This window comes from Dendropsophus ebraccatus, chromosome 7 (genome assembly GCF_027789765.1).
Source record: "Dendropsophus ebraccatus isolate aDenEbr1 chromosome 7, aDenEbr1.pat, whole genome shotgun sequence".
Lineage (NCBI taxonomy): Eukaryota > Metazoa > Chordata > Amphibia > Anura > Hylidae > Dendropsophus > Dendropsophus ebraccatus.
Genome location: NC_091460.1, coordinates 144,594,065 through 144,616,910, shown reverse-complemented (window position 1 = coordinate 144,616,910; position 22,846 = coordinate 144,594,065). Strand labels below are relative to the sequence as shown.

Sequence of the window (22,846 nt, the reverse complement as noted above, 5' to 3'; positions counted from 1 at the left end):
AGTGAACTACCCCTTTAAATACCACTGTGTTCAAACAGGACCGTCATAGTTGTGATCAGTGGAGTCCAGCAGTTACCCTATCCTGTGACTAGTTATTTTTGTTGTTGTTTTTTATGTGTTACCTATACCTTCTTTACAAACGGTCAATGATTTTCCTCAGGAAACCCTGAAAATCGAGCTCTGATCATTATGATTGTATTGAGATTGCATTTATTTGCCAGATGTTGGCGATGAGGGAGTAAAATGTTGGAGTTTCCTGAATAAAAACATATCTTTAACTGTATTATTTGTGCATAGATTTCACTTTACTGCTAATTTTACATAATGTTAAAAAGAGTTAGAAATCCATGGACATAGGCCGTAAGCAAAACCAGATAAGTTATGTCATCTTGGTATTATAAAAAGAGAAGAAAAAAAAAGTTTTAAAATGTAATGGTCATTTAATTTTTATTTTTTTTTGGGGGGGGGGCAGAAATCAAGCGATTTTAAGAAACTGTAATAGGTTTTATTATACAATAAAGCCTCTTTCTGCTCTCACAGAGCTTTTTTGCAGCCCCCCCCCCCCCTACACACACTTCTTATCTGTGCATTATCAGACAAAGCAGTCTTCATTACATAGAAACAAAGTGAAGATGGGTTTTCTGTGTCCATTATAACCTATGAGGGGGGGTGTCTAGGGGGATGAATGAGCAGGGAGAGCAGACAAGCAGCTGTACAGTTTGGAGACTGTCTGGGCACATAAAACGCTGGATTTACAGGTCAGAAAGGTCAGTGCTTATCTGGGAGCTTGGTTAGAGAAGATTGCAGGGTGATGTGCTGTGCACGGCTGCCTTTTCTCCTCTCTGTGTTCACTCATCCCCCTCGCCCCTCCCCTCTCCATAGACCATAATGGACACAGAAATCCTGCTTCTTCTGAAGTGAGGGGAGGAGGTAGGAAAACAGCTTTTTGAGTACAGAATGAAACTTTTTTTGCTTAATAAAACCTATTGTACTATTGATACTTATTGATTTCTGAAACGTGACATTAAAATGATAATTCCACTTTAAGATCCCAAACAAATGTATCCAGTGGAGTTTATAATTCAGACAGCCCCGACCTGCTGTGCTTGAGGTATACCCGATCCTCTACCGTTTCTTTACACCTTTTCTTCTGCGCTGTGTTCATGACCTCTTTCTCTGGTTGATAATACACCCAATAGTCTAGAAGGAGAATGCACATTGTTGCAACGCTTATATAAAAAGTAATGTATAAAGCTCGTCCAGAGGTTACACTTCAAATTGGGCATCATAAAATGCAATAACCATTCCTGCGCTTTAAACACTTCATTGTCAGGAGACAAAGGCTAGCTAGGGGACGGTTCACTAAAACTTTGTTAAATTACTGATCCGCCATTATAAAAGCCACCATACATCTATGAATAATAGTCTATCCCTGCTCAAAGCTAGATCATTGTGCGGCTACATAATATCCCCCCATCTCTCTTACATTTACCCTTTGACCAACCATATTCCAGCAAATTACCGAAATTATGAGCTGGCAGAGTTTAGTCGGCAAAGCTGCAGAACTGTAATGAATTCACATTTATAGATAAAATAAATCTATTTGGGTGTTTTTGAATTTGAACTGTATTTTTTTTTTTTGTTCCTATGATGATTACAAATCCCATTAGGAGCCTCCAGAGACTGACAGCGCTCTTAAATGGATGGTAATTGGCTACTGAAAAATACAAGTTGCATTTTACTAAATGTCATAGCTAAACAACTCGTCGCTGGAAATATTACAGTATATTGTTCTCTGCGTTTTTCTTTCATGTCTTACGATGCGTTCCTGGAAAATCTCGGCCTTCTCATGTCCCTTGATCCTTGTTCCTTAGAGAGTGTGGTGCTTTTGACCTTTGAATACAGGCGGGAGAGAGGACTCGCTGGTTATAAAGATCACATTTTAAACAGAGCAAAAAAAAAAAAAAGTCGGAGAAGAGGAGGAAACTGTCTGGATGATGAACTGTGATTAGATACTGCCCTTAATCATCTGACATTTCTGCTGGAATAATAGCAACTTTTAGAGGCCCAGGGCATACGGAACTATTGTCTCTGTATCTCTGTATTATATTACAGGACTAGACATGGAGGAGAGGATTTAATGCCCTGCAGTGGTTTCAGAGAAGGGTTCTTTTACCCGGAATCTTTGCTGTTATCTAGTATCAAAGATAAGTGCTGATCCTTGCTGATCATCCCCACCTGCCCATTATCATTCTGTAGGATGTGTGTTATCCCAGAGATGGGCCACTCATGCACTTTTGTCTGTGGGTAATACATGGCAGTGCAGCTGCCCTTTAGTGCAACATCCTGGCGTTGCTAGGGCAGTTCAGAGGGGGTCACGCGGCGACCCCACTCTGAACCGCCATGATCCTGGGTGCTATTTACAGTCCGGGACCACGGCAAGAAGCGGGCACAGTCCGATTGGCGTGCCCTCTAATTAAGCATTTAGATGCAGCTGTCAAAGTTGACAGCTGCATTTAAATTCCTATGTTCCCAGTTAGGGCTGGGCGATATGGCCAAAAAATAAAATCTTGATTTTTAAAAATTTTGGGGGGATTCTCGATTTAAATCTCAAATTTTTTTTTTTCTTTTTTGCCAAATAAACCACATTTTTCTCCTTGCCGCATCAGATACTATTTTAATAAAGTTTAAAACAACTGTATTGCCTCCGACTATAACAGTGCTCCCCCTGTGCCCCCATGTAGTATAGGAGATCTTCTTTGTGCCTCCGTATAGGTAGGGTGTAGTAGTGGGGGTTTAGTGGATAAGGGGTGTCATAGTACAGGTATTGTGGATAAGGGTTGTAGTAATACAGGTATAGATGAGGGGTGTAGTAGTACAGGTAGAAATGAAGGGTGTAGTAGTAGTACAGATAAGGGTGTAGTAGTAGAGGTATAGATGAGGGGAGGCAGGGGGCAGACAGGGTGACTAGGGCAGATGGGGTGACTGGGGCAGACAGAGAGTGGCTGGGGGTGACTGGAGCAGACTGGGGTAGACAGGGTTACCGGGGCAGACAGAGGGTTGCTGGGGGTGACTGGAGCAGACAGGGGTAGACAGGGTGACTGGGGCAGACAGGGGGTGACTGGGAGCAGGAGGGCACATACCCGATATACCTCTCCTCCTCTCACCCTGGGCACACACGTTATCCTCCTGACCGCACAGGGAGGTCCCCGATCTCTTAAGGAGGAGGACGCAGGGACAACTGAGTTCGGGTGACTGGTACAGAGGTGATAACGTTGCTGTACAGCAGTGTTTCTCAACTCCAGTCCTCAAGACCCACCAACAGGTGATATAATTATAGTCCGTGCACCAGTAACTGCCACAGCGGTCCGTTGTATGGGATATCCGCAAAACATGACCTGTTGGTGGGTCTTGAGGACTGGAGTTAGGAAACGCTGTTGTACAGGATTGTACAGCTCCAGCAGCTGCAGCATGACTAAAGATTTTATTGGCCTTAACACAGTAAAAATAAATAAATATATACCACTGTATGCAGTTACATATACATCAGAACCCTCTGTTAGATGGACGGTAAAGGTCAGGAGGTCCTCCTAATGTGTCCCTCCAGTGTGGGCTCCATACATGATGTAAGCTGAGGGTTTGTATCCAGTCTAGGTGACCTCTGCAGCACAAATTTGATCATGGTTCCAGACGCACTTCTCTGCTGCTTTGTCTCTGTCAGTCCTGCAGGATTCATGCCGCTTTCTATCTATATTAGGCCTCATTCACACATTCAGTGGATTTTCTAGGCCACCAAACGTCCCGCTATTTTTTTTTCTCTGTGATCTGTGGAAAATCATCCAGATTTGCATCTTTTTCCGTATCCGTAATTGTGAACAGTACTCGTTTGCTTAGATTTGATGCCTGTTTTTTCTGGACGTTACGAATTTGATGTCCGTAAAAAAAACCCAGATCCAATAGACGTCTATTGGTAATCTGAACCGCAATCCCGATCCATACTAGGGCACAATATTTTTATACAGAACGTATTACGGATCAAAATTGAAACAGACTGTATGAATAGCTCAATATAAATCAATGAACCGTGATTACAGATGCGCAATTACGGACAACTTTACGGGACGTGTGAGGGAACCTTGGCTCTCCAGCTAAAGCTCTGGCTGTCCAGGCATGATGGGAGTTGTAGTTTTGCACCAGCTGAAGAGGTTCCCTACCCCTGGTGTATAGTGACATGGAGTATATCATCTAGGGGTCTTTCCTGGGAAATAGTCTGGTACTAGTAGATATTTTCTACCATTGTTTGCATCCTCAATCACATTTTATCCAGAACTGTACAGGATTGCTGCCCCCCCTCGTCTTTGTGTCTCGGCATACGTAATCGTAAGATGTCTTAGAAATCGGACGTCTTGGGACGGAGGCAGATCTCATTCTGATGGGTTTCAGCCGCTTGTAGATTGCAGCAGCCTGCAACGTCCTGTCTGTCTCCTAAAGGTTTATGATACATGATTATGTGTCTCGGCCGTCTATATGTGCGGAACAGTGATTGTCACCATGAACCCGCAATACAGTAAAACCACAAGCAAGAAATTGAAATCTCATTGGTCTTGAGAACGGGTACAATAGTGCAATAGGAAAGGTCACAGCCGGCTGTCAGAATGAACTCCATACATCAGATTGCACAGGGAGGAATCCATTGAATCCGGAGATGCCAGGAGACACATGCAAATGGCTTTCATTTATGCAAAAGGCCTAGCCATTTCATGGTGACTTACTAAAGGTCCCTGCACCTGACCTATAAGCTTTGTTGCCTAGCAACCTGATATAAAGTCACAGGGGTTGAAGGATGGATCTGTAATATTTTCTTCACTTAGATGCGGCGTTCGGATGGTAATGTAAACCTGCGCACTTACCTTCTATGCAAAGGAGGATTTTTTTTTTCTTTTTTTTTTTTCTTCTTCTTCAGGAAATGGAATTAATGTTTCACACGACTGAATTTAGACTGGAAAAGTATTGTTTAAAGGGGAAATTCTCCCCGAAAAGCTTCATAAGACATAGATTGTTAATGACCTCAGCGGCCATTAAAATGCCTAAAACCCCTTGGGAGATTCTTGTCAGTTTAGGGCTATGTTCACATCACCATTTCAGCCCCACGTTGGGCTACACGTCGGGAATCAATGAAAAAGGGATGCTGACGTGCAGCCCGGCGTGCGGCTGACTGCCCCATTGACTTGAATGGGGAGGATAGAGTTATTTTGTAACTACATTTTGTCCATTTGCCCAACGAATGCTTTTTTTTTTGTAAGACTCAGTATCATATCAGAAACTCACTATATGTGAACTGGCCCAAATAATTCTTAATTGAAAGAATCCAAATAACTCTTAAACCAAAGCAAATTTTCCCATAAGAAATCACTGATATTCAGACAATTGATTACACACCCCAAAAATAATAATTTTTTATTCTGAATAACATGTAAAACAAATTAAACATTCAGAAACAGCTGAATCTGTGATATTATAAGTTACTGTACAGTATAGCAATCAGCATGTGGTGTATAATGTATAGTAACTGTATAACCCTGATAACACAGCAGCAGTTGGATATGTGATATATAAGTTACTGTACAGTATAGCAGCATGTGGTATATAATGTATAGTAACTGTATAACCCTGATAACACTGCAGCTGGATATGTGATATATAAGTTACTGTACAGTATAGCAGCATGTGGTGTATAATGTATAGTAACTGTATAACCCTGATAACACAGCAGCTGGATATGTGATATATAAGTTACTGTACAGTATAGCAGCATGTGGTGTATAATGTATAGTAACTGTATAACCCTGATAACACAGCAGCTGGATATGTGATATATAAGTTACTGTACAGTATAGCAATCAGCATGTGGTATATAATGTATAGTAACTGTATAACCCTGATAACACAGCAGCAGCTGGATATGTGATATATACGTTACTGTACAGTATAGCAACATGTGGTATATAATGTATAGAAACTGTATAACCCTGATAACACTGCAGCTGGATATGTCATATATGTTACTGTACAGTATAGCAGCATGTGGTATTTAATGTATAGTAACTGTAAAACCCTGATAACACAGCAGCTGGATATGTGATATATAAGTTACTGTACAGTATAGCAGCATGTGGTATATAATTTATAGTAACTGTATAACCCTGATAACACAGCAGCTGGATATGTGATATATAAGTTACTGTACAGTATAGCAGCATGTGATATATAATGAAGGGTAACTGTATAACCCTAATAGCACAGCAGCTGGATATGTGATATATAAGTTACTGTACAGTATAGCAATCAGCATGTGGTGTATAATGTAAAGTAACTGTATAACCCTGATAACACAGCAGCTGGATATGTGATATATAAGTTACAGTACAGTATAGCAATCAGCATGTGGTAAATAATGTATAGTAACTGTATAACCCTGATAACACAGCAGCAGCTGGATATGTGATATATAAGTTACTGTACAGTATAGCAGCATGTGGTGTATAATGTATAGTAACTGTATATTCCTGATAACACAGCAGCTGGATATGTGATGTATAAGGTACTGTACAGTATAGCAATCAGCATGTGGAGTATAATGTATAGTAACTGCATAACCCTGATAACACAGCAGCTGGATATGTGATACGTTACTGTACAGGATAGCAGCATGTTGTATATAATGTATAGAAACTGTATAACCCTGATAACACAGCAGCATGATATGTGATATATGTTACTGTACAGTATAGCAATCAGCATGTGGTGTATAATGTATAGTAACTGTAAAACCCTGATAACACAGCAGCAGCTTGTAGATACAGGATGTAACTGCAGATCCCCACACTGGTCATTGTGCAAACAGGCTAGAATAGAAAAGCAGGGTTCCTGTTGTCACATGACTGGACTGTGCCAATGGAGAAGGGGTGTGTGTTCAGCATGGACCAATCAGGAAGTGAGAATCAAAGAGTTGTGCAGGAGGACAGTGAGAGAAACTTTTTTTATACAGCAGTGTGAATGGCTAAGTGTAAGTGCAAGCACATTATAGCAGGAATGGAGAGGGTGGGAAACACAAGGGCTGACAGAGACTGCAGAGAGCATGAAGGAATGAACAGGGCAGATGTGGGCACATACATACAGCACTCTCTGTCCGGGGAGAGAGGGATTACAGCTATGAAGAGAAATTACCTCTACAGTCCTGTCCCCTGATGTAACCCCCAGCCTGAAGTGGATCTGCTATGATTTGGAAGGTGAGGGAGACTTCCTGGGTCAGAGTACAGTGCTATAGACCCCGCTATGCAGACCATGCCCCTCTCCCACTCCCACCCAGTACAGGGAGCTGTTAAACCAAAGCAATGCTCTTAAACCAAGTTACAATTTTTGAAAACTGTGATCTCTACTTGCAAAGCACTCTCAATCCAAGTTACCCTTTAACCGAGGTACCACTGTACATATAAATCCCCTTTACATACCTTGTATATATGTGAGGCTATTACTATCTGATAAATTGGAATCTCTGATGTTGAAGCGTTAGAAGTTGAATTTATAATTGTGACTATTTTCCAATTTCCGTCTCACTTGTATCGCTGCTTGTTCTACCTCTGACCTTAGGTTACTGGAACATGATTTTTATAGCTTGTTGTGAATATTATGTTATATCTATTAACCATCCTTCTGAGCATAACATTCCTTTTCAGTGAAATTTTTTCTAATTTTCCATTTTTCTATCTATAGTATATAATAATCCTGATATCTTGCAGTTCTCATTCTCACCACTGGGGCTAAAAATAAGCTGAGACTTCATGTTGTGTCTGTGGTGATAAGAGGAGGCTGCAAAGTGATTTTTACAGCATTGCAGCGTCATGTGACACCAGTAAATAGAGGAGACAATAGCAGCTCCATGGGAATGACCTCAGGTCACAGAGCGCTCAGTAATGTCTCACATTCATCTCAAGGGGACAGAATCTGTTTATTGTCGTCTATGTCCATGAGTCTTGCTGTAAAGCATATCACTACATTCTGCTAAGAACAGCCCAGGCAATATGGCCACCCCAATAACAATGTACAAAAAGTAGAATTAAAACAAATATAGTCAGAAAATAGAAACAGATAAGAATAAAATAACACTGACTCTAATCAGTAAAAGAAAATTTAGATGACACATTCTGATCCTGAGCTCCTCACAAATCACGACGTAGTACAGTGGTCCCTCAACATACAATATTATTGCTTCTAGGACGACCATTTTATGTTGAAACCAAAACTCTATAGAAAGCTGGTAATTGGTTTTAAATCCCCCAAAATGAGAAAAAAAGAAAATTTAAGAGAAAATAAGCAGCTAATATGAATACAGCAAGTCCTTATATATAGTCAGAAAGAGCTACAAGAGACTCTAAATTTCTATCTATGTAAAGGACTGGAGCATTTACAGGTCCTGTACAGATCACAAAGGGTCCCAGAAAAATATAAAGAAGCCGCCCTCACCTAGTGCCCAAAGGAGCAACTCATTCTGGCCCAGGTAAAGAGCAGTACAGGACATGTAGTATCACACTATACTGTAGAAAGGAGATTATAGACACACAGCAGTACAGGACATGTAGTATCACACTATACTGTAGAGGAGATACTAGACACACACAGCAGTACAGGACATGTAGTATCACACTATACTGTAGAGGAGATACTAGACACACACAGCAGTACAGGACATATAGTATCACACTATACTGTAGAGGAGATACTAGACACACACAGCAGTACAGGACATATAGTATCACACTATACTGTAGAGGAGATACCAGACACACAGCAGTACAGGACATGTAGTATCACACTATACTGTAGAGGAGATACTAGACACACAGCAGTACAGGACATGTAGTATCACACTATACTGTAGAAAAGAGATACTAGACACACACAGCAGTACAGGACATGTAGTATCACACTGTACTGTAGAGAGGAGATACCAGACACACACACACAGCAGTACTGGACATGTAGTATCACACTATACTGTAGAGGAGATACTAGACACACACAGCAGTACAGGACATGTAGTACCACAATGTATTGTAGATAGGAGGTACTAGACACACACAGCAGTACAGGACATGTAATATACTATAATGTAGAGAGGAGATACCAGACAAACACAGCAGTACAGGACATGTAGTATCACACTATAGTGTAGAGAGGAGATACTAGACACACACAGCAGTACAGGACATGTAGTACCACACTGTATTGTAGAGAGGAGATACTAGACACACAGCAGTACAGGACATGTAGTATCACACTATACTGTAGAGACGAGATACCAGACACACAAAGCAGTACAGGACATGTAGTATCACACTATACTGTAGAGACGAGATACCAGACACACAAAGCAGTACAGGACATGTAGTATCATACTATACTGTAGAGACGAGATAACAGACATACACAGCAGTACAGGACATGTAGTATCGCACTATACTGTAGAGAGGAGATACCAGACACACAGCAGTACAGGACATGTAGTATCACACTATACTGTAGAGGAGATACTATACACACACAGCAGTACAGGACATGTAGTATCACACTATACTGTAGGGGAGATACCAGACACACACAGCAGTACAAGACATGTAGTATCACACTATACTGTAGAGACGAGATACCAGACACACACAGCAGTACAGGACATGTAGTATCACACTGTACGGTAGAGAGGAGATACCAGACACACAGTAGTACAGGACATGTAGTATCACACTGTACTGTAGAGAGGAGATACCAGACACACACAGCAGTGTCAGAACATGTAGTATCACACTGTATGGTAGAGAGGATATACCAGACACACAGCAGTACAGGACATGTAGTATCACACTGTACGGTAGAGAGGAGATACCAGACAGCCAACCAGTGCTTGCACTTCACTAATACTGTAAGTTGTAAGCTGAGGGACCACTGTATATTTTGTTGTATGTTGTTTTTTATATGTTTGTATATTTTGTTTTATGTTCTTTTGGTTTCATCATCTTGGGATATGACATCTTTTACCTCCAGCCGTGGTCATGTTCGTATTGTAAAGCGGTGCTAAGTGAGCTGGTTATTTCCTAGAGCAGTAGTTATTTCTTTGGATTGGAGGGATTGTCTCCGATTGTCGTACCATCACACGCGGCTTAGCTTGCTGACTTTATTTTTTATGAAATTGAATTAAAGAAGCAGTTCTGTCCTGATATTTTTTTCCGTTTACTCTTTGACCTAAAATCTGACCTGATGCTTTCTCTGGTAATTGTTATATCCTTCCTCTGTTTGTTCCCTTAATCTATTTTTATAGCATCAGTCAATATCCAGTCATGTACAGAAGTTCCTTTTAGCCATGCGTGTGCTATAGTTGTGGATACAACATTACACTGCTCAGCCTCATACATTAGGGTTTTATTTTAGAGACTAATTTACAGTATTACAGACAGGATATAACACTGCTGGATTCAGAGTAGGTTCAGTGGGTTAGACTGCTATAGAAATGCACTGTATGCCCATCTTCTCTTTGATTTAGATTCAGAAAGAAACATCCAGCCAAGCACTGCAACCAGGGTGCACAAGGCCCAGATTATACTGAGATTTTCGTCCTAAGGTGTTGGCAGCACAGATGCCCATTAACGGGGTAGTTCTTTCGAATCAACTGGTCCCAGAAAGTGCCAGAGAGTTCTAATTTACTTCTATTAAAAAAATGTAAACTATTCCAGTACTTATCAGCTGCTGTATGTCCTGCACGAAGTGGTGTATTTTCTCCAGTCTGACACAGTGCTCTCTGCTGCCACCTCTGTCCATGTCAGGAACTGTCCAGTCTTTTGGTGGGAAGATAAACAAGCTATAGATCATAGGTGTCAAACTTGTGGGCCTCCAGGCATGATGGGTATTGTAGTTTTGTTCGGGAATTGTAGATTATTCGGGTATGTTGACCCACAGTATTTTTGCTCAGTATTTTTAAACCAAAACCAGGAGTGGATTGAAAACACAGAGCGGCTATGCTCACAGACTTTTGAAATTGAGTGGATGGCCGTCATTTAATGGCAAACAACAGACATTGTTTTAAAATAATGGTAATTATTTGCTACTGAATCACCACTATTCCACTATTCACAGCGTCACCAGTTCTTTGTCAGCGTCCGGTCACCTGAATCTCCTAGTTCCTATTTCAACTACCTGCTCAGCCAGTCAATGACTGCAGTGTTGTCCCGCCTCACTCACCGATTGGCTGAGCAGGCATTTCTAAGTGTAGCCATGATGTTGCAGGGTCAGGAGCTTCAGGAGCCTGGTGGGGGACGGTGAACGATAACGCTGTGCTGCAGGGGCATGAGGACAGTTAAGTAGGACTTCTTTATTGTTTTGTCACCACCCTCTGTTCCCTCTGGCTTTTCATTGTTACTCAGAGTACTCCTTTAAGAATATAGACTTGGCCTCCAAATTCCTCAGAAATCAATCATGTCCAATCAGTGGCAGATACCACAGGACACCTTCAGAGGTCTTGTAAAGTCTTTGCATTTAGGTTTTAATGTTATGGCTGATCTGTGTATAACCGTACATCATCCTTAAATCCGCTCTCCGCCATTCCCATATATTGTGAATCCACTATTCAAATGTAAACGGTAAGAGGTTTAATAATTAAAGTGCTGATCGAATAGGCTGAATTTGATTAAATACTGACAATGGTCCAAACGTAATTATAAGCCATGGGCTCAAATAGTTCAGGGAGACTTTTATTACGATTTAGTGTTTCAACCCTTGGCTTCTGCTGCAAATTGAATATACACTCTATGTGACATATTACATTGGACAAAGCCCAAGGAGATCATATTAGACTTTACGTTTTGCCGTGTCTAAGTCACAATGACTTTTCATTTCCCCGGCCTCAGACCTTCTTGGTAGGCCCGCCGATGCTGCCGGACATTATTCTTCCTGCTCAGGATGTGCTCGCTGTTTGCCTGAAACATAATGCTGCAAAATACAGAGAGTATAATAATAGTTTATTTCAGATCAAAGCCATTTAAAAGTTGTATTCTACAAAGACGGTCTGTCCCACTGTCTGTGCGATGGCCCCGATCATCCAGCACTTATCTCACGCATGTTTAGCTTTACTAATGTCATCTTGGATCTCTTTTTTTTTTTTTTACCTTTTTTCTTTGCCTGGTTTGGTTATCTTTATTTATTTTAGAGAAGTCCATCACCTTTTAAAATCTGGCAGCCGACAGGAGGGAAATTTATTACAAGTGGGACCTTACCTCTCCCTGTGCTGGTGGTGAGCGGCTGGACCGGCCTCAGGACCCCTATAGGAAGGCATCTTCTCCGAGTTGTGACGTTGCGGGGGAAAGGGGGGGGGGAACTCAGTCCCGCCCCATCACCTACTGGCTGAACGGCCAGTCCATCAGCCAAGTTGTGACGTGTCAGTGATCCCAGAGCCAGGAGGGCTCCCGAGGCCGGTCCTGCCGTTCACTACGGGCACAAGGAGAGGTAAGTTAGTACTTGTTATCAAACTCCCCCTGCCCCTGCCAGATTTTATAACTTGCCGAACTTCTCCTTTAAATAGGCACTGTCATTATCAATAAGCCTGAGCAGCTCCCTGTGTACCTCATAAACTAATATCACACTCCTCTCCTCTCCATAAGATGGCCAACATGCAGGAGCATGTGACCATGCCCCGCCTTCCAGTGTCCACCACTGAGCCTGTATATTCCTATGGAGGATACTGGGGGGCGGGGCATGGTCACATGCTCCTCCATGTCGGCCATTTTATGGACAGAATCACCACAGAGCAGGGCAGCCCAGTCTGGAGAAGGGGAGATATTAGCTCTATGAGGTACACAGGGAGCTGCTGTCAGTATATACAACACTTACTGATACTGTACACTGAGCAATTTTACTATAAAGTGGCCAACCCCTTTTATATATTTGCTGTTTTATTTATTTTTTTATATATATATTTTCAATGTTATGACAGGTACACTATAAGTTATAATACTTTAAAGGCATCTTTTAAACGTCAACCAGTCTTTCTTTTGTCTGCCACTTTTGGTATAAAAGCCTATTAAAAAGAGTAAAATCTGTCTAATCTGGTACTATAAAAGGTTGTGTGGTTACATGTATGCTTACCTATAGCAGAGACTCTTGGCACTGCATAATGAACTTTGTAAAAGCCCCAGTGTAGCAGACTAATCCATAGTAATGAATCCTAAAGGGCAGTGATATGCGACAAACCGTTTGCAGGTATTTGCATGGTATATGGAAAAAATGATAACTTCAGGAAAATAGGACAAAGCGTTCCTGGTTATGGGACATGTACAGTATAATGCTATAGTCCCCATTTTAGCATCTGGCAGCCTATATATATTATACTGTATATATATGTGTGCTTTGCTGTGTGGTGTCTATGAGATTATATAGTCTGTATTTTCTTTACACAGCTGCAAATCAGAAAGACCCTCTGACTCTCAAAGTTAAAGAAGAACCTAATGATGGAGATCTCAGCAACTCCTTGTCCCCGCAGTCTGGCTACACCTTCAGCCATGAGTCCGAGGCCAGATGCTCCAGCACGCCCGAAAAAGCCACGTCCCAGGAAACACAGCCAAACTTACTGACGCAGGATATCTCTGTCAAGGCGGCATCTGAACTTCTCATGAAGCTGTCCGGTAATTGACGTTTGTTTTTGCATTAGTTTAATTAGTTTTTAGTAACAATAGTTGTGCAAATAATTTGTACTTACTGAAACCCTGTGTCATTGGTTTTCTCCAAAGCTAAAAACATACATAAAATATGCAAAGAACAGTATTAAAGGTTAGAAGAAGTAAGTTCATTATATAAGCTCATTAAAATAAATGTTTGTTTTGTTTATTTATCTACTTGAGTGGCAGCAGTAAAGGCTGATATTCCAATAGACCCCCGCCTTACCAGGAAGCATCCGTATGCTTGTACTTTCCTTTAATACCTCTCTTTCCCCAGCTCTTTGCTAAAACTTATATTAATACAATTAAATAAAATTTTTATGGGCAATTTGTTCTTTAAAATATTGTACCTGCGATTCCGGATAGTTTCCCTTTAATTTATCAATCCTCAAAAAAGAAAAAGAGCATATACACAAAAGTGGTAGCACATCACAAGAAATCTTTATTACATCACCATAAATACAAAAAATATATATAAATATAAATGTACAGGGGTAGTACAACAAGGGAGACAAAACTCCAAATACTGCTCTACATTGTAATCACGTATAGCATCTCTACCCCAACACAAAAAGACCTATAAATCAAACAATGCAACAGAAAAAGTATAAAGTGTACACGAAGGGGGAAATGGAAAAATTCACCATATGCAGTCCACAAAAAGTAAAGGAAGGGTCAGATGAGATAAGGAGTGGGATATTTTTATATGCATTGGTTTAGCACTCCATTATCATTAGTGGTACCCACTAACTTTTTTCTTATATCCCTTTAATTTATCGGCAGGTTAGACAAATCTAATCTAATTGCACAGGAGACGCTGAGGAGGCAGATATGTCTCTTATAGTATGTCTCTTACCTACATTCTCCGCACAATTCTGGTGCAGTTAGTAGTTTGCTCCACAGTCCGGTGAGACGTTAGGAACACTGCCCGCCCCCAAAGCACGGATCCAGGCAGCAGCAGCAGCTTCCATCCACGCAGCAGCAGCAGCTTCGGAGCGGCCTGTCTGAGCTGACAGACCACTCAGCCAATCACTGACCACGGCGGTCCTGGCCAGTGATTGGCTGAGCGGTCTGTCAGCTCAGAAGCCCGTGTTTGTACTGCTGGAAAACAACCCTGGCCTTGTACTGTCCCCTGAAATAGAGGGAATGAGAAAAAACTAGAGATGAGCGAACCGGGTTCGGGTTCGAGTCCATCCGAACCCGATCGTTCGGCATTTGATTAGCGGTGGCTGCTGAACATGGATAAAGCTCTAAGGCTATGTGGAAAACATGGATATAGTCATTGGCTGTATCCATGTTTTCCAGACAACCTTAGAGCTTTATCCAACTTCAGCAGCCCCCGCTAATCAAATGCCAAACGATCGTGATTGGATGGACTCAAGCATGCTCGAGGTTCGCTCATCTGTAGAAAATACCATAGCAGGGACTGTCAGGGATAACGGTCCATCTAACCAACCATGCAGGTTTTAAAAAAATGAGAAATGCACATAAAAGCCTACATGGCCTTTCAGGCTACGAGGTGTAGATCATGTAGTATAGACTTGTTCCATTTTTGCCCCCTTTTTTTGTATCTACTAATATGTGGCCCATTAAACTTTGGGAGTTATAGTGAAGCAGCTATAGGTTGGAGACCACCTGCGCGGTAGCTAGTTGTACATAATAAGTGGTGCGTCAATATTATTTTCTCTTCTATCTGATCTGTTGCCTCTTTTCACCATTTTTATTAAATTGATCTCAGTTCTATATTTTTGCTGTGCGTATAGATAAGTATAAATTTCTCTAAGAACTAATTCATGTATGCAAAGTCTTCTCAAAGCATCAGCTAGGACTTCTGGCATCTAAACTTGTTCATGATAATTATAAAATTATTTGTGGTTTACATTGGCCAAGCGGCAGAACTGTATACAACGGCGTAACCGCGTCAGAATAATTGAGCTAAGTAGACAGAATGTAGTCTTAACTATCGTTCAACCAACAGTTATCCATCATGGCCGACCCCTATGTCCAACAAAATCATCTGTTGATGGAGTCTCAGGAGAGCCCCATACACCTAATATTGCCATCTGAAACCTTAAAGGAGTTCTCCAGCACTACAAAAACATGGCCACTTTCTTCCAGAGACAGCACTGCTTTTGTCTCCTGTTCAGGTGTGGTTTGCAATTAAGCTCCATTCACTTCAATGGAGTTCCAAAATCTGCACCCAAACTGGAGAAAAGAGTGGTGCTGTCTCTGGAAGAAAGTGGCTATGTATATTGTACGTCCACACTACAGAATCCCTGCGGATAACCCACTGTGGATTCCCCTGCTCGCCCCCGCTTGCACACATCTCTGCCCGTGCCATAGACTCTTCTATGCACAGGCGGATTCCACCATCCGCCCAAAGAAATGACTTGTCAAACTAGGGAACATAAGGAGTCCTCTCCATTATGTGCATGAGCACAGTAGTCCTGGATATTCATGAGAAGCAGAAAACGCCACCCACCAGCTGCTGATTGGCAGTTATCTACCCATGCTGTGTATAGGCAGTCACCTGTCAATCAGCAGCTGGAGGGCGGGGGGAGGGGTGCAGCAAGAATCCTATTCTCCTGCATATTAGGAGAACGGCTGAACAGAATAATGTAAGTAATACACTGATCTGTTCAGCATTTTTATCACTAATTTATGCTGCCCTCATTTAAGGCGGAATAAACATAGTGACAGATTCAATGCTTCTGCATTACTAATGGGAAGTGATATGTATAGTGAATAATCTATCAGTCTACCAGCTGTAGCCTTGCAGTACCTTGTAGTGCACCAGCTGTAGCCTTGCAGTACCTTGCAGTGTACCACCTGTAGCATTGCAGCACCTTGCAGTGTACCAGCTGTAGCGTTGCAGCACCTTGCAGTGTACCAGCTGTAGCGTTGCAGCACCTTGCAGTGAACCAGCTGTAGCGTTGCAGCACCTTGCAGTGTACCAGCTGTAGCGTTGCAGTACCTTGTAGTGCACCAGCTGTAGCCTTGCAGTACTTTGCAGTGTACCACCTGTAGCATTGCAGCACCTTGCAGTGTACCACCTGTAGCGTTGCAGTACCTTGCAGTGTACCAGCTGTAGCGTTGCAGCACCTTGCAGTGTACCACCTGTAGCGTTGCAGCACCTTTCAGTGTACCAGCTGTAGCGTTGCAGTACCTTGCAGTGTACCACCTGTTGCGTTGCAGCACCTTGCAGTGTACCACCTGTAGCGTTGCAGTACCTTGCAGTGTACCAGCTGTAGCGTTGCAGTACCTTGCAGTGTACCACCTGTAGCCTTCCAGCACCTTGCAGTGTACCAGCTGTAGCGTTGCAGCACCTTGCAGTGTACCACCTGTAGCATTGCAGCACCTTGCAGTGTACCACCTGTAGCGTTGCAGCACCTTTCAGTGTACCAGCTGTAGCGTTGCAGTACCTTGCAGTGTACCACCTGTAGCCTTCCAGCACCTTGCAGTGTACCAGCTGTAGCGTTGCAGCACCTTGCAGTGTTCCAGATGTAGCGTTGCAGCACCTTGCAGTGTACCATCTGTAGCGTTGCAGCACCTTGCAGTGTACCAGCTGTAGCGTTGCAGCACCTTGCAGTGTACCAGCTGTAGCGTTGTAGTACCTTGCAGTGTACCAGCTGTAGCGTTGCAGCACCTTGCAGTGTACCAGCTGTAGCGTTGCAGTACCTTGCAGTGTACCAGCTGTAGCGTTGCAGCACCTTGCAGTGTACCACCTGTAGCCTTCCAGCACCTTGCAGTGTACCAGCTGTAGCGTTGCAGCACCTTGCAGTGTACCATCTGTAGTGTTGCAGCACCTTGCAGTGTACCAGCTGTAGCGTTGCAGCACCTTGCAGTGTACCAGCTGTAGCGTTGCAGCACCTTGCAGTGTACCAGCTGTAGCGTTGCAGCACCTTGCAGTGTACCAGCTGTAGCGTTGCAGTACCTTTTTACTTTCTTCCAGTCCTAGTGGGTTAAACTAGATACAGATTTGATATCATTCCTGCTGTGTGCATTACTTGCTCCCTACAGTATATAACAATTTATATGTTGGTTCAAAGTATAATTGGAGAGCGTTTTTTTCTTGTAAAGGGAACATTCTTTAAAAGAGGAATTAATTTTCATTTGGTTTGTTTTGTGCAGGTCATTAAAAAATCCTCTAGAAAATATAAGATGCTGGCCTGAGGCCAATCGTTCATACGTCAGCCTTGGTGTAGGCATATAAAGGGTATGGGAGAGCTCCGACCATATGTGACTGCTCTCAGGCTCATCTGACTTCTCTCCTGATTGCTGTATTAGAGGCGGCTGCTATTATATATATATGTATATACATATAATATAATGTATATAGGTATACAGCTCACTGATCCCAGAACCTACTGACCAGGAACTGCTCAACTCATATTGTGTCATTGTAATATGCAGAGATGTAAAAATTCAATCAGAAGTAAATCAGATTACAATACTAACGTGTACTTATACTTGAGGTTTATGGTACACTACAAGGTACTGCAAGGCTACAGCTGGTATACTACAAGGTACTGCAAGGCTACAGCTGGTATACTACAAGGTACTGCAAGGCTACAGCTGGTATACTACAAGGTACTGCAAGGCTACAGCTGGTATACTACAAGGTACTGCAAGGCTACAGCTGGTATACTACAAGGTACTGCAAGGCTACAGCTGGTATACTACAAGGTACTGCAAGGCTACAGCTGGTATACTACAAGGTACTGCAAGGCTACAGCTGGTATACTACAAGGTACTGCAAGGCTACAGCTGGTATACTACAAGGTACTGCAAGGCTACAGCTGGAATACTACAAGGTACTGCAAGGCTACAGCTGGTATACTACAAGGTACTGCACGAAAACATTTTCCCAGTGACTCCGGCTTCACTCATCTGTGAATCCTCCAGTTCTTTACATAACCCGTCATCATTTTCGCGTTCGTCACATTGATGTAACATCACAGAATGGACGGCTCCCACATCGTCTATCTGAGATCCCCACCAAGCACAACTTGCAGAAGGTTCCGCGTGTCCTCAATTTATAATCCAGATCAACACAGGTTTTTGACACTTTTTTTTTTTTAACCCCTTTTTTTTTGCATAGACAGTCATGTCCCTAATGAGGCTGTGGATTTGCATTACAATTATGGTTTAACATGTTTACTTGTTTGAGATCTATTATCTTTACATTGTATTTGTAAGGCTATTTAGAGTATTTGTGTTTCCCCAATTTTGTTATATACGGCAGCATATAATACTAAAGGGGCCGTTCACCCAAATGAAAAAAAATTCTTTCAAATCAACTGGTCCCAGCAAGTTCCAGAGATTTGTAATTTACTTCTATTTAAAATCTCCAGTCTTCCAGTACTTATCAGTTGCTGTATGTCCTGCAGGAAGTGGTGTATTCTTTCCAGTATGACACAGTGCTCTCTGCTGCCACCTCTGTACATGTCAGGAACTGTCCAGAGCAGCAGCAAATCCCCATAGAAAACCTCTCCTGCTCTCCAGACTGGAAAGGACTTGAGATTTTTTTTTAACCAGAAGTAATTTACAGATCCAACCACCCCTTTAAGATATCATTTACTTTTTAGTGTTTTTACAATTATTACAAGAATCCTCTTTGATGTCTAATTAATATCAAATAAAAAATTGGACAAATTTGCACAGTCTGGCAAGTAATTTGCTTTATATTTGTACAACATTAAAACCTACACATACATACATTTGTTTTTTGTTCTCCCCACCACCGCTGTGTCTGCAGGACATACAGCAGCTGATAAGTACTGGAAGACTGGAGATTTTTAGATAGAAGTAAATTACAAATCTATATAACGTTCTGAAACCAGTTGATTTAAAAGAAAAACAATTTTGCTTCATTTTCTAGCTGTTTGCATCTTTTGTGTAGGCATTACATTGCGATGGCATGGGAATATGTTGGTGAGACACTGGAAGTTGATAGGGCGCATGATTGAGTCTTGTAAAGGATCTTCTGATGAGTGCTGATCATCCCTGCTGTATGGCTACACAGTTACATAGGTTGCAGATACATGTCCTATAAGATGGGGAAACTACTGACACAGACATCTGATGGACGGTTACATGTGGTGTGAACAGTTTCTTACTGTAAGATTTTAAAGAGGGATTTAGAGATTTCTGCTTGAGTTTTGTTGGATTCTGAGATATGTATGTGTATACACTGTGTGTATACTGTATGTATGTATAATATAAATATATATATATATATATATATTGCTTTATTGTGTGATACCGGGCAAATCACTATCAGCCATGGGGGCTGTATCTTTCTTTTAGTGGCACTTTACCTTCATATACTTTTATTTGTTACCATTGCTTTTATTATAACCGTTGCGGTTCAGCGATATACATTTACTGATCATGGAAGGATTGTCGGCCTTCATGACCTGATCCTGAACTTTCTATTTAGAGATGTTTGAAGCAGAATGCTCCGTCCGAGGGTCTGGCAGCCATTCTGCATTCTACACAGGCCAGTGTATTGTTCACCTTCGCAACAAAGCATAATGACCTCACGTTACTCTTCTCTTCTACTATGCCACATTCTTAGCCTCTTTCTACAAATATTTAAAGGGATATTCCACTTTCTGCAAGTGAATATTATTCTTTACATATTTTCTGATACTATTGTTTCAATTCTTCACAATTTTCAAGTTCTCTGTTTCCGGTGGTTACAAATGTGGCCGGGTCAGTAGCAAATTCTCATAGAAATCCTCTCCTCTCCGGACTGGAAAGAATACACCACTTCCTGCAGAACATACAGCAGCTAAGTACTGGAAGACTATAGATTGACAAATGACAAATCTCTGGCACTTTCTGGCACCGGTTGATTAGAATTTTTTTTGGTGAACTCCTTTAATTCGCCTATGGGGGATGGTTGGATTGCAAGATCTTTCTATAGAGAGTCTATTCCTACTGGCAGGAGTGAAGTATAAGGGAGTCTTCCGCTGCCATGGTCTGTATGATGGGTTATACGTACAGAGAGACGACACAGTTATATCTTTATCTATAGCCATTGTGACATATGCCGGGCATGTGAACCTATAGAAGTCGCCCCTTTTAGCCTATTGCCTGGCATCATGTGAAATGTAGGTCACTTTCTCCCTGTTAAAGCGTCACGGTAGGAGTGTGCGCCTGTTTGTTTAGATGTTGTCTTTGTTGCCTTTGTTGTACTGTATCATTTCTTATTGTCTGTTGCAAAGTGCTGATTACACTGTCACTTGTAACAAGAAAAGAAAATTACAGTTTGCCGGTTATGAGGAGAGGATGCGCTCGCTGGGACGCGCTTTTGTTATCTGAACCTTTTTTACTTTCCAGATGAAGAGTGTTTATTTCATCACTTACATCTGATTTAATTAATGACTAGAGGAGCACAGCACTGGTTACTTACTGGTTACTCGCTGTGTCTGGACATAGTCCAGCACATTTACCAGTACAGCTAGGCATTGGTTGTATGAGGTAATGAGACCATCTTATGAACAGTGCTTAGGTTATATGCAAGAGATTGAGCGATACCTATGTGATACCCTGCATATAAAGTCTCTGTGATAAACATGTTGCTTTTATTCCAGCAATGGCAGCAAACTATTCATAGCCTAGACTGTCTACAAATCCACCAGACTTTTAAAAGTGACCCAGACTTTGCTTCATTACATCCATGCCCCATTTTCTGCAGGCCCAGCCCACTTTATGCAGGCCCAGCCCACTTTATGCAGGCCCAGCCCACTTTATGCAGGCCCAGCCCACTTTATGCAGGCCCAGCCCACTTTATGCAGGCCCAGCCCACTTTATGCAGGCCCAGCCCACTTTATGCAGGCCCAGCCCACTTTATGCAGGCCCAGCCCACTTTATGCAGGCCCAGCCCACTTTATGCAGGCCCAGCCCACTTTATGCAGGCCCAGCCCACTTTATGCAGGCCCAGCCCACTTTATGCAGGCCCAGCCCACTTTATGCTAAGCTTCACCCCGTCAGAGCGCAGAATTCTATTCTTTTTGTTTAGTTTGTTTGATTTATATTGGGCTGTTCACAAAGTCTGTTTTAATTGTGATTCGTAATCTGTTCTGTAAAAAAAAACAAAAAAAAAACATGTCCTGCACGGTGTTGGGCTGTGAGCACAACCCCCATCTGTGGACGTCGGGCCCTGATACTGCCCTCAGGGAGTCGGTTTCTAACAGTTTGTGCAGACACATGCACATCTGTGGCTGCTGGAGGTCATCGTGCAGGGCTCTGGTAGTGCTCCTCCTGTTCCTCCTTGCACAAAGGCGGAGGTGGCGGTCCTGCTGCTGGGTTGTTACCCTCCTACGGCCTCCTCCATGTCTCCTGGTATACTGGCCTGTCTCCTGGTAGCACTTCCCGCCTCTGGACACTATGCTGACAGACTCTGCAAACCTTCTTGCCACGGCTTGCATAGATGTGTCACCTGGATGAGCTGCACTACCTGAGCCGCTTGTGTGGTTTGTAGAGTCCGTCTTATGCTACCAAGTGTGAAAGCACCAGCAACATTCAAAAGTGACCAAAACATCAGCCAGAAAGCATAGGTAGTGAGAAGTGGTCTGTGGTCCCCACCTTCGGAACCCTCCTTTATTTACCGTGTCTTGCTAATTGCCAATAATTTCAACCTGTTGTCTATTCCATTTGCATAATAGCAGGTGACAGTGATTGTCAGTCAGTGCTGCTTCCTAAGTGGACAGTTTGATTTACTTGGAGTTATATCTTGTTGTTTAAGTGTTCCCTTTATGTTTTTGAGCATATATATATATAATATATATATATATATTTGTTTAGATTTAACCTTCTATGTAAATGAGAGCTGCAATACTAACTAATCCATACAGTAGTCGTGGTCCTAGAGATACACTCATGGGCACTAGATTTATAATATATGTATGTTATAATGGAAGAGGTGTATTAATATTCCTTCTCCTTATAATAGTACAATTTCCCCCATAAGATTGTTATTTTTATAAGATTTTTCCATCGTGACACCCAGGGTTCAGCCGTTACCCCATATCGGCACATGTGGCCTTGCACGATTCCCGGCTATCATGTGATTAGATTCC

General features: G+C 42.1%; 1 protein-coding gene across 4 annotated transcripts in view; it reads left to right on the top strand.

Annotated features, from left to right (window-relative positions):
• ZNF827 (zinc finger protein 827) overlaps positions 1 to 22,846 on the top strand; it is a 111,135-nt gene that overhangs the window by 55,613 nt on the left and 32,676 nt on the right. For all 4 annotated transcript variants that reach the window (XR_011364012.1, XM_069978661.1, XM_069978662.1 and 1 more), the window contains exon 5: positions 13,500 to 13,724. Coding sequence is in view for 3 of the 4 variants with exons in the window: in XM_069978661.1 (XP_069834762.1) it covers positions 13,500 to 13,724 (225 nt within the window). In the remaining variant the exon portion in view is untranslated. The remainder of the gene's footprint in view (positions 1 to 13,499; positions 13,725 to 22,846) is intronic.